The sequence below is a fragment of the Gouania willdenowi genome, chromosome 21 (genome assembly GCF_900634775.1).
Source record: "Gouania willdenowi chromosome 21, fGouWil2.1, whole genome shotgun sequence".
NCBI classification, from domain to species: domain Eukaryota; kingdom Metazoa; phylum Chordata; class Actinopteri; order Blenniiformes; family Gobiesocidae; genus Gouania; species Gouania willdenowi.
In genome coordinates, this window is record NC_041064.1 from 22343860 (window position 1) to 22357038 (window position 13179).

At 38.5% G+C, this 13179-nt stretch overlaps 1 protein-coding gene across 1 annotated transcript; it reads right to left on the minus strand.

Moving 5' to 3' along the window:
- Positions 1–120: 120 nt before the first annotated feature.
- Positions 121–11263, minus strand: mfsd9 (major facilitator superfamily domain containing 9). Its single transcript, XM_028437034.1, has 6 exons — positions 11107–11263; positions 9987–10074; positions 8681–8724; positions 4669–4798; positions 3453–3662; positions 121–1987 (listed from the first exon to the last, which is right to left on the minus strand). The coding sequence occupies exons 1-6, from the start codon at positions 11191–11193 to the stop codon at positions 1113–1115; spliced, it is 1434 nt and encodes a 477-aa protein (XP_028292835.1). The 5' UTR covers positions 11194–11263; the 3' UTR covers positions 121–1112.
- Positions 11264–13179: the final 1916 nt, after the last annotated feature.

Consider the following 13179-nt stretch of genomic DNA (forward strand, 5'->3'; position numbering starts at 1 on the left):
TCCTCCATTTGCTTTAGTGCAAAATTTGACACATTTTTACAATTTCAAATACATTACGTTGAAGACTTGTTCTGCAAGTAGTTCAATGAAAATCTGTCTTTTTTGTTTTTAAATTTATGTCTTTTATTGTTTCATGAATGAAAAACCAGGTTACATTCAAGGTTGGGTATTTCAATTCTGGAAAAGCTTTTTTTTAAGAACCTATTAAAAAAAAAAAAAAAAAACTACCCTCTAGTGCCCCCTAGTGCCTTTCCCCTTCACAGGTTATTTGAGACCAGTAAGAAACAATAACAAAGACTTAAAAACACTTCTGATTATATGTATCTCAGTGTTTTTGTCCCCAAAGTGCTGAATAAAAATCCGAGACTTACAGTGTACCAGCCAGGGTTGGGGTCAATTACATTTTCAATTACCCATGTTCAATTACAGTGATAAGCATTTTTTTCCAATTACAATTAAATTACAATTACTTTTGTCCTCAGTCAATTACGATTACGTTCTTAATGACTAAAATTTAATCACAATTCAATTTTTTGAAGGTTAAAATGTGGAAAAACTTGATATGAAATAATTAACTACATTTGTATAGAACTGTAACATGGTTCCCACAGTTTAGCGTTAAATTATAATTGACAATTTTTGTAGAATTTTCATGGCAAATTACAATTACAAAGTCAATTACTTGAACTCAGTTACAATGTAAGTTAGATTACGACAACAGATTTATTACAATTAGAATTAAGCCATAATTGTAATTAATTATCAACTACGCAATTACAATTATAATTGATCCCAACCCTGGTACCAGCCATCAGCTGAAATACGACAGTGTAGCAGTTTGATATAAATAGATACATTAACATGTCAGAGTAAAACTCTATTAATGCCTCTGCTGTTCCTGAGAGAACCCTAACCCTAACCCTGTAGTGCTGGTGTTGATGTGCCATTTTCACCTCATCCTCGGCCTCCCATCATCAGACGTACCGATTGTAGGAAACAAAGCTGCTCCAATCGCGAATAATTAATTACAACGTCATAGTTGGACCTCCTTTAGATAAATGCTCTTTTCACAAGTGAAAGATTTGCACATATTCTCAACATTTCTAATTCAGTTAGTGAGATTTTGTGAGCTTGGCAGCTTTAGTTCTTCCGTGTCCATCCCATTTAGGGATTCTGATGAGCAGTACACCTAATGCTGCAACAGCCAGCACGACTCCAAGACTGGGTGGGCCGCAGGGGCTGAACTCCTGGGTCAGACCGGAAAGCAGCGGGGCCAGCACACGCCCGACGGCGTTGACCGACTGGCCGGCTCCGATCAGAGTCCCGCTGGCCTGCAGCCCCCCTCTGTGCAGCTCCAGGTCTGTGATGCACGTGCGGCCGATGGTGGTGGAAATGGCGAAGAAGGTGGAGGTGAGCAGCACCTGCCACACGCTGGATGCAGTGGAGTAGAGGAAAATCAGTGAACCGGTCAGAAGTGTGGAGTGCAGGAGGAGAGTAGGCATGTTGTCCTCATAGAGCTGCGTGACGGGTCCCACGAGGAACCCAGACAGGGCCCCTAAAGTGCTGCTATAGCTGATCAGGTAACCCGTCACCTTTGGTTTGAGTGAGAAACGCTCCTCCATCGCCAGAGAAAAGTTACTGTAGTAGAGCATGATAGCTATGGCCATCAGGAGCCGCACCAGGAAGAGGTCCCACATGTCTGAAGACGCCACCATGTGGATCCTGGAGCACACAGAGGACAGCTGTCTCCACACAAGCTGCAGCAATGACTCCTCGTCACTCTGCATTTCATCACCTTTCTGTTGTGAAGTTCTGGGAGATGTTTCTGCCTCTGCTGATGTCACAGGGAGGTTTTCCCTCCGGTGTGTCCCATTGCTCACTGAATTACAAGAATTGCTGACATGGCATCCAACATTCTCACTGTTAATGCAGTTTGTGTCATTTTCTTTAGAGACTGTTTCACTCCATGGAAGCATCCACACCAGCCCTGAAATGAGAAACACATTTTAATGTACAACTTATTCTTACTTTATTACAGTGTTTCTCAAATAAGGGTACGTGTATCCCAAGGGGGGGGAGAGAGAGAGAAAGAGTAAAATTAACAAAAAAAAAAAAAAAGTGTTAGTTTAAATGATAAAAACTACAGAAATAAATTTATACAGGAGCCACTAAATCTGTGTTTTTCAACCTTGGGGTCAGGACACCGTGTGGGGTCGCCTGGAGTTTAAATGGAGTCAGTTTTTGAAATTATTCTTTTTTACAAAATGAAAACGACACAATCTTAAACAACTGTTTTTCTATCCTTTAAGTATAAATCTAGTTCAACTAAAATGCAGTAACAAATAAAATAAAATAAAAATCTGAGCTCAAAAATGATCAAAAGCTTAATTCTAGAAAAAAATGTCTTTGGGGTCATCAGAAATAATTTATATAAAAATGGGGTCACGATCCAAAAAAAGGTTGTGAACCACTGCACTAAATACTGTTTCTTTCCACTTATTTACAAAATGAGATTCTTTAAAATGTGTGTTCATTCCATCGCTATGCTCTATAGTTGTTTTTAAATAGTTTTCTAAGCAGAATGTTGTAGTCAGACAAAAGGGGGTACTTCGATTCAATACTAAGAGAAAGGGGGTACTAGATACTAGAGCCAAAAGAATTTGAGAACCACTGCATTAACACACCTAAAAATGTATAGTAGGCTAAGAGGAGGAGATGAAATACATCATGATTCCGTATTTTATTTTTATTCCACTAGAAGTGAGGTTACAGTTAATTAGCAACACTTATTAAGCTTTAGTAGCTTTTTATTTTGTCCATTGATGAGCTTTACCAAATTTGATAGAAGTGTAAACATGTTTTCAATAAGGAAAAAAGTTGACCAACTGTCTGCATTTTCTAGAATCTAGAAATGACACACTACGTCAGAATCAGATATTAGCCCCGCCCCCACGGGCTTGTATGGTACTCGGCAATAGGCATGATGGGTGCATGTTTTCTATTGATCCAGAGTCCAATCTTTATCCTCCCAAGCAAATTGATTAGCCTTACATTTCATAAAGCATAATGTTTATCTATTTACTCACATCTGAGCATGAAAGGTAAGATTTTTCAAATATTCAGATGCTTTCTGAAATGCTTTCATCCAAAGCGACGTACAACACGAGCATTGAGGGATAAGGGACTTGCTCAAAATTCCTCAGTGATGACCCAGATAGGAACACAAAAATGAATGTCTGCAGCTAACTGTGAAGTATGATGGTTCCCTTGCATGTTTGGGGTTTCATTTCTACAAATGGAGTTTTGCAGGTGGAGCTTAACATTTAATATAGGCAAAAATCATATCGATTGTGCATGCTGGAAAAGATGGTATTTTTTCTCATGGAGCCCTCAAGGATTCTGTCTGTGATTATATGAAAACAAAGACCTCCATACATCCATAATCAACTCACCAGCGTTGATGAGGAATATGGCGGCACAGGTAAAGGAGGAGGTATAAAAGCCTCCCTCGTGTTCATTGAGGTAGCCGCCCACCACCGGACCAAGGATGAAGCCAACGCTGGAGGCGGCGTTGAAGTGGCCCATCACTATAGGGCGTTCTGAGTTAGACACCAGATCAGACAGCAGAGCTCTGCAGATAGACAGCGAGTGCTTGAACAGCCCTGAAACAGAAAATGTGCTCAAGGCCTGGTTTTATATTTTAAGAAAAAAAAAAATTGTCCAAAAAAACAGCATAGAAGATTAAACGGCTCTCTAGGAAAGAAAATGTTTCTTTTAGTAAGAAATATTATTAAATCCTGCACCCTTCTGAACAAAGTATGATTAACTATTTGTTATTCAGTTATCTCTTACATTTTTTATCGTGTCTATTTGTACGGTTGCCATACAAACAACCCCCGGTGCTATTGGTACGGTTACCGAAGTACATGTACTTAGCGTCTTAGGGTTAGGGTTAGAGTTAGGTTGTAAACCAATATCGCAACAATTTTGAGGGTTAGGTTTAGTCTTAGTCATGCGACCTAAACTGGCTAATGACTGACCTATCACGTGACCTAAACTGGCCAAATAGGGGCGCTGCGTATGGATATAATGTCGGAATATTGATACGGCAACCGTACGGATAGCCATTGTCTAATTTTTTGCCTCAGTAGGCTACTTTGTACTGTATATATTCTTTATCATTATTTTTTGTCTTTTAACCTGTTTGGAAAAAATAAACATGATTAAATCCAAAATAAATTGTATCAAAGCCCTTAGAGGGTCATTATAATAGAAAATAATACATATATTAGGTCATGCAGGTTATTGTAGGCTATAAACATGAATTTAGCAAAAACTTATATGAAAGAGCTTCAATAAAAACAGAGCTATAACTGTTTTAGATGTCATAGTTAAGTTTTTCACATCTCTTGATTAATTTATAATACAATAATGGATTTGAGTACATTTTCAGTGAAACTGTGTGGAAAAGGCTAACTTTGATCAAAGTTAATTTTATTTCACCTAATTGTTAATAAATGTTTCATGATGTGGCTTCTCACGCTGCAGAGAAACATCAAATAAAATGCAGAAATGAAGCTAAACGCATGTTGGACTTTTCTGCCACATCATCCATAGTTACAACTTTAGACATGGAACCATAACTTGTGTTTACGGCGTCCAGCTTACCAACAGGTATCCGCGCGAGGACAAACAGCGTGATGCTGGTAGACATTCCCAGCAGGCCGTAGCCTAGACTGCTGATCAGCAGACAGGTCAGCAGAGAGTCACGACGTCCAACCACATCGCTCCAGCTTCCCTGGCAATCCCACAGAAACAGATATACAGTATAATGAACCCATCTTTAAAATGTGAACGTCTATGCAGTGATTACAAACTTATAAGAAAGTTGCCTGAGGACAACTTGTATTACTACTCTAAACCCAGGACAAAAGTCTTGTTTTAATGTTATTATTAATACTACATGAATTAACTCTGCCAATGAGGTAATACTGTAATGTTTGTTAACAGAATCACAATCAACTTTAATGGTCATGTATGCAAACATTAAATAATAACAATCAACTAGAAAATATAAACAGTAGTTAAAGACTAATATGTGCAAAACTAAATAGGATTATATAACAAGATAATAATAGGTTAATAGTGCAGTAGTGCAGTGATGAGTAGGGCAAAAGGGATGATGATTTAAACATAAGTTCATTATATTTCAGCATTTACAATGAAGAGTAAAGGTGAACATTTAAAATAAATATCAATCAATCAATCAATCAATCTTTATTTGTATAGCGCCAAATCATAACCAATGGTATCTCAAGGCACTTTACAGTAGAGCAGTCTTAAGGACGGACTCTTCATTTTATGGATACACACATATGCATATATACGTATATACACATACATATGTATCCCACACCCAACATGAATTCATCATGGCGGCAAGGAAAACCTTCTGTTAAGCAGCAGGAACCTTGTGTGGATCCCATTCCTATGATGAACAGCCATCCACGTTATGCTGTGTTGGGTGTGTGCAGAGGAGAGGGTGGAGACAGAGTTGTTGAGACTCTGTAACTCCACACTGAGGATCCCACGGACCTGCAAGACAAAAGCCAGAAGGAGTACAGGAGCAAACACACAAGGGAAGAAGCAGACATAGAGGGAGTGTTAGAGAGAGGAATGGGACCCTCTCCGGTCCCTCTCTAACCTAAATGACCTCTCTCTTAACGCCCTCTCCAACCTCTCTCCAACCGAGCATGCCAGACCCCACCCCGGCAGTCTATGCCTATTGCATCTTAATTATGAGCTATGAGCTGGTTCCTAACTAAAAGCTTTATCAAAGAGGAATGTTTTGAGCCTAACCTTAAAGGTAGAGAGGGTGTCTGCCCCCCGAACCGTGGCTGGTAGATGGTTCCAGAGAATTGGGGCCTGATTACTGAAAGCTCTTCCTCCTATACTACTTTTAGAGACGAATGGAACAACGAGTAGTCCAGCATTTTGAGAGCGTAGTGTTCTGGGGGGATTGTATGGCACTACAAGCTCCTTGAGATAGACTGGTGCCTGTCCATTTAGGGCTTTATAAGTGAGAAGAAGAATCTTCAATTCTATTCTATATTTTATGGGAAGCCAATGCAGAGAGGCTAATACAGGAGTAATGTGATCTCTTCTCCTAGTTTTAGTCAGTACACGTGCTGCAGCATTTTGAACCAGCTGAAGTGTCTTAAGCGACTTGCTCGGGCAGCCTGCTAAAAGAGAATTACAATAATCCAGTCTAGAGGTAACAAAAGCATGGACTAGTTTTTCGGCGTCGCCCTGAGACAGGATAGATCTGATTTTAGCAATACTATACATATATCTACATTTTGGGTTGTTACACATTTAGTTCCAGGGTTGTTACATGTTTAGTTCCAGAGTTATTTCACAGCAACAGGACTGACACTCTTTGACTGTTTAGAGTTGATCAGAGTGACAGCCTGGGGGAACAAACGGTTCCTATGACAGGTTGTTTTGGCGTACAGTGATCTGTAACGTCTGCCAGAGGGGAGGAGTTTGAACAGATTGTGTCCAGGGTGTGAGGGGTCTGCAGTGATGTTACCTGCCCATTTTCCTGACCCTGACCCCATGGTTTTTGCTGAAATGCCACTAGGGGGAAATTAAAAAAATGCTTTAATTATGGGCGTTCCTCCATGAGAAGTAAAGACATGCCAGGTTGCAGCAGCCCCGCCCCCACAGCACTGCGCAGTTCCATATTAATGTCAATCAATGCTCACTGAGGGCTGTAACAGGAGGAAATAGCCCCTCCTCTAATCTTTTATATGAGGGGTGGGGTCAACAGTGACGATTTATGATGCCACTGATCCAAAAAGACTTCACCAATCTAATCTGAGCCAATAGCAAAATTCACCTGCAATAACCAGCTTTCAACCCACTGAGTGCATTCACTCTGACATTTTATAACTAAAAACGCTAAATTTAAATACTTTTACTAAAACATGAGGAGTGGGACTGGGATCAATAAAACTACATTAGTTCATACTTCATCATGTATTCAGCAGAAAAAAGTGGTTTTAGGGCGTACTTACACTTTAAAGAGTAACAAAACCACTTTTTTCTGCTAAATACATACAGTATGTATTTGGGTATGAAGTAGTGTTGTTGATTGATTCTAGTGTCACAAACCAGCACTGTTGGCTCCGCCCCCTCTATAAAAACTGGTTGGAGGGTCTTCCTGCTCTCTCAGTGGTCTACGTGTAGAAACGATGATCGAACTTATGTGATGTTTGATTCTGGTTTAATCAGAGGGTTCATCAAATTGTGTGTATGTGTGTGTGTAGCCACATCATGCACGTATCCCTGGCATTGCGTGTATGACACCTTGTCACTATGTGTCCGTCTCCCATACAGGTGCGCTTGAGTTGGTTTTCCAGCGTGCACGGTTTAGTTCTATGCTACAGTGTATGTAGGGTTGTGTGTGTGTGTGTGTGTGTGTGTGTGTGTGTGTGTTGAGGGTTTGTTTGTAGGAATGTTGTGCATGCCTGTCTCTTGTTTGTTAGGGATGATTGAGGTGGTGTTACACAGGGGGCGGGGCTGCTGTCAGAGAGACGGGGCGGGTCGATTCTTGAAACTTTTCCATTAGCAAAGCCCATAATTGAGGTATTTTTTTGTATTTCCTATCCAGCCTAGTGCACATCAGCCTAAACCACCGAGTTTAGTTACACATTAATGGATTTTGACAAAATTGTAACCGAAGATGGACTTAACGTCATGAGCTATCAGTTTAAAAAAAAAAAAAAAAAATCGCTTCCTCTCATTATTGGCAAAAATTAATATCTTGATAATTATGAAACTTGGCTCAGTCGAGTTGGTTCCTCATTTATACGACAAAGTTTCATCCAGATCGTAACTGCCAATATCTGACAAAGAGGATATTTGGCGCTTGGCAGAGGGTTGCGCTCTCTCAGTGTCTCGCTTTTCTCTTTGACACAATGATAATCTGAAAAGATCATGTGACTAAATAACTTAACTGCATTACATGAACTCAGCCTTTTCTCCTCCAACATGTTACCCAAGCTGTGTTATCCAAGATTAATTTACATTCGCATCCTCTCCCGCTCTCACATCTATCTGATGAAATAATCCAATTATGACCAATTGAGTTTACATGGACCCAGGAGGAATAATCACAGTGAGCGAACTGTTCACGCGTCCCACCATTCAGCCCGTCAGCGTACAGAAACCAACACAGCGCTCCTTATTTGTGTAATCTGTCGCATGACCCCTGAAATTTCAACCAATTAAAGGAGTTGTTGGTCGGAAAAGCTGAGAGTCAAACTTCAAATGGCATTCTCGTTGTTGAACTTGCCTTGCTGAAGTCTGGAAAAGCTCAACTTTACACATTGTTTGCACAAATCCTCCCTGGGGTCTAATCCAAGGGTAAAAAAAAAAAACATTTTGGATTCCAAACATTGAGTATGTGCAACTGTGGTCGACCAGAAATGGTTTGTATGAGTGACAGCATGGAGCGTGTGTGTCGCATCGTGTGACCACAATCAAGCCAATACGTCCAGTGTTCATTGTTTTGCTGAAATACCACAGTTGGGCACCAATGAAACAGTTGGGCCTTTAAATGAGACTACACAGCTATGTCAGAGACACAAGAATGAGAAAAAAAAGTCATACTCACAACTACTGTGCTGGAGAAAAGCTGCAGGATGCCATACGTAGAGCCTGCAGCGGTGAAGCAATTGTTTGAGTCACAATCAGAAAATAAAACACCTAAAAGCCGTGTGTTTATTATGGGCTGACATTTGTGCCACTAGAGACTCTGTTTGAATAGCTGGTATTGATTTTGAAAGTAACACAAAGATTTTGTAGACGTAAACAGTAGGGATGTCCCGATACAACTTTTTCACTTCCAATACGATATAGATATTGCAGCCTTGAGTATTGGCCGATACCGATCCGTTATCAGCACGAATCATACATACTTTTATTACTTATTTTGTAGTGTGGAATGTGAGAAAAGGCTTGATCAAGTGATGTTACTCAACCAGAGAACAATAGTCATAGGTAGGAGAAGAACTGACCTATTTATTATTAACCTATTGGTTACATAAATTTAACCTTCAACATAATATTTACAGTACTCTACAGTTGAATAAACATAATATATATCCGTGAATTTAGATGCAGTCCAATAAAATCCGATATTCGTTTTCTGGCTGATATCAGACCGATATCTGATATCAATATCGGATCAGGACACCCCTAGTAAACAGGAGTTCCATGAATCAGTGACTGATTGCTCAATCTTGCGGAGTGAAAGTGTGTCGCCACGTAGTGAAATTGAGTTGTGTGCAGAGAATCTGAATTTGAGAAGCAGAAATATATTTAATTTTTGGAATGCACTAAGAAATACAATTTCAAGATACTAGTTTAGTTTCAAAACAACAAACTCAGTTTCACGTGGCACAAATCTCAGCCCATAGTTTATTCACCATTTCATTGGATTTACATAAAAATGAGGCATAGTGTGAACAAAATCTGTCAAACACAATAAAATAGCATAAACCTTCACAGGACATGAGCTAGATCAGTAAGCTAAAAAGTAGATTAATAGGACAGGAAAAAAAAACCCACAAAAAAAAGAAAGAAAAACGCAAAAACACCTCAACTTCTCAGTACTGTTCATAAAATGTTTGATCTTTGATATGTATGATCTCTTATGTTTGGGGCACTTTTTTACACTCCAAACAGTGGCATGACATAAACTAATAATAGTAATAAAAACACAGAGGCTAGTGAAATGTAGGTACAGCATGATTTAGCAGACAAAAATAACAGACAACAGAGGTCAAATACATAAATACATGTGATTGTGTAAACATAAGCAATTCTCAAAAAAAAAAAAAAAAAATGTAATTTACTTAAAAATGCAGTATGTCTTTGCATGTATGTATAATGTGTATGGTACATATTATTGAACTTACCTACAACGCCAGCCACACTTGGACTTGCCCCGAGAGACTTTACGTGATGGCTCAGTGATGGGATGATCATGCTCACCCCAAACAAATCCTATAAAGAAGAGAAATGAAGGACCAAAGCCAATGGAAAAACCTCTGTAAAACACTTTGATATTTAAAATGTGGTAGCTGGGAATAAAATATTCTAGAAGGAATATAAAGTTGTTCCTCTTGTTTGTCTGCATTGCTGAGGTCACACATGCCCATGTCAAATCCTTGATTGAAGCCACACAGTGACTCATACCGTGTTCTAACTCTATAATGAACTATAGAAATAGCGGAAGCTCTGGGAACATTTCTGTCCAGTGCTTTAAGATGTTTCACCTCACACTCAAGATTTAATGCTGGACTTACTTTATTTATCACTTGTACAAACTTAATTCCAAAATAATACATTCTAATTTTTAAAAATAGCTGTTTGATTATGTTTTCTTTTTTAGTTATTAAAAAAAAAAAAAAACGTAACCTCATAAAATGACTTAAATTGACTTGATATGGGAAAAAAAACACAACTCTAAAACATGTATTAAACGTTTAGCATCATATTTGGTGCCTTAATTAACAATTCATCCATGAAATACATCGAATAAAATCTAACAAAAAAAACTGGCTCTGCAAGTTCTTCCTGTTTTTTTTTTTTTTTTTTTTTAAATCAGTCCACATGCTGAACTGAATCCTCAAATGACTGAGGGCCTGCGCACCACATTTTTGACACCTTCTTTAGCAAAGCTACTAGTGGATATATATCATATGATTCAAAACAATGACTTTACACAAATATATCAAAAGATTGGTTAATATTGCGTTTTAAAAAAATCGAACAAAAAACGAAAAAAACCCAACTTTCCACTCTCACATTGATATTCAAAAACCAATTTATTTTCTCAAATATTTGGGGATTTTTAAGACAATTTGTGAAAACACATAATCGCTTACCCATGCTACAAACTGTATGTACATTGATTTAAACCCTTGCATGGTCTACAGATGTTTTCTATCTGCTAATAAAACGAGGAAATATTCCTTACAATTACACCTTTTTCGTTGTGCACAGACGGTCAGTAACAACGATAAGCCAACTCACCATAAACCCTACCACATAAATACACTTTATGATGCTCGTCCTTCCTCTGGTGTTCAGCTTTAAAGAGCCCCATTTGTGGTCGTTCATCCTCGCGCTGTGACAACAGAGACACGCGCTGTGGACGGAAGCGCTTCATCGGCTCTACTGTAAATCATTAAAAAAAAAACACACCGGCACGAAACACGTAGTGGGTGAAGCTAATCCGCTCTGTTATCTAGATTTGCATGTAAATCTAAATGTTGGTAGAACTGGTGGATTTAAAAGAGACGTGTGTTTACTATGTCTACAGATAGCGCTGAGAGCCTGGACTCTGCGTTGGTTTTCATTCGTTGAACAGTCGAGATCTTTGGTTTGAACCCCCTGCCTCTGCCTTGCAGATAGTAGCGTCCATGACGTCACAGGTTGCGTCGATGGTCTGTTTGTTTTGTAACGCTTACTGTACGCACACCATAATATCTAAACTATTGGTTCCCAAACTGTGCGCAGGGCTGTGTGCCCTTGTAACTACAAAAAATATGTTTTTTTTTTTATTTACTACTTTGTATGCACTCATTTCCTAATATAGAGGCAAACTCTATACCTCAACTTTTTTTTTTTTTTTTTTTTTTTTTTTTTTTTTAATATATTTTGTTAATAAATGTTTCATGAGTAATGTTGTCTTTTTTATTTGGCATTTGTAAATAATTATGCACATTTACAGATATTGTACATGATATGAGTGATAACACATGTTATAAAGGCTTTTTTGCTCAATAGGTGTGGCTTCAGATTTTTACTTGTCCTTTGGTGTGCCTTGGGCGCAAAAAGTTTGGGAACCACTGATCTAAACCGTTTATCATTAGAAAAATGATACAATATTATTTACACAATATAAATGGACAGGAATATAATTATTAATATTTATAATGACAAATTAAAAATAATGATAAATTATTTACCATTAAAATAATGAAAAGATAGTGTGCATGGGTTTGTGGGAGTGTGATCATAATGGTGATCTGCTTTGTCTCAACATTTAATTAAATCTAAAAAAAGATTAATAGGCATTGTTGCGGCAGTTTTGAATGAAACTAGTACAGTGCCCGTCGGAAGTATGCATTCATGTGGGAGCATAAGGGGTATATTTGCGGGTACAAATCGTGGGTGCAATTTTCCTGGTTTAATTCTATTGGACATGTGCATGATAAATGTGTTTGTTTGTTTTTTACTCACTTTTAGAATTTTTTGTTTGGTGTATTTTTCTGTAATGTATGTTTTTTGGAGTCATTATGTGTATTTTTGTATCTTTCTGTTGTGTTTTTGTGCATTCTTTGTATAATTATTGTTTTTGTTGCCATTGTAGTGATTCTATTATCATTTTGTGTATTTTTGTATCTTTTTGTAGCCGGAGATTGGCACCGGCAGACCCCCGCGACCCTGAACAGGAATAAGTGGTTCTGAAAATGAATGAATGAATGAAAGTGCTTGTGTCAATACATCCAATGTGTCAGAGCATCCAATAAATCACCTCTGAAAGCAAGAAATGCATACAGTATGTTATATAAAGTCTATAAAACATTCTAGGTGGAATGAGCCGAAGGAGAAAAAAACGATAGTGACGCCCCAGCGTGACAAATACAGTTTTATATTATTAATAATAATTGTAATTAAAATCACATGATCATTGCGCAAAACTGCTGATCGATTGGCTACAACACCTGTGGCTGTTATAAAAAGAAACGCGCACACAATGCGTAAAGACGCACAGTGGCTTATCTGGCACTGCTGGAGAACGAGGCGCACGGGAGACCAGAGTCGGCGCCAGGCAGTATTAAATGGGAGGGCATTAAGAAAACTTCGGGCGGAGCAAAAACGCTAAGCTCTGAGTCGGTAAATAATAGTAAATGAGCATTTAACAACAACCTAATGCGATATAAACACAGCCACAAAAACAAAGTTAGCTCGCTAACTGACCTCTGACCAAGTGGTCGCTACAGACACGGGCATCAGCAGACTCTGCTCCTCCTGACCGTAGACGTAGGTTTAAAATCCACTTTTTACGGCGTTGTTCTGTGAGCTTTTTACATTTCTCAC

What these genes read in the sequence shown, in the direction of transcription:
- mfsd9 (XM_028437034.1), bottom strand. Translation starts at nt 11,193, where the DNA reads ATGAACGACCACAAATGGGGCTCTTTAAAGCTGAACACCAGAGGAAGG. An exon ending in TTTTCTCCAGCACAGTAGTT is followed by an intron (nt 4,799 to 8,680) that starts GTGAGTATGACT and finishes TGGGATTGCCAG; the next exon opens with GGAAGCTGGAGCGATGTGGT. An exon ending in CATATTCCTCATCAACGCTG is followed by an intron (nt 1,988 to 3,452) that starts GTGAGTTGATTA and finishes TTCTCATTTCAG; the next exon opens with GGCTGGTGTGGATGCTTCCA.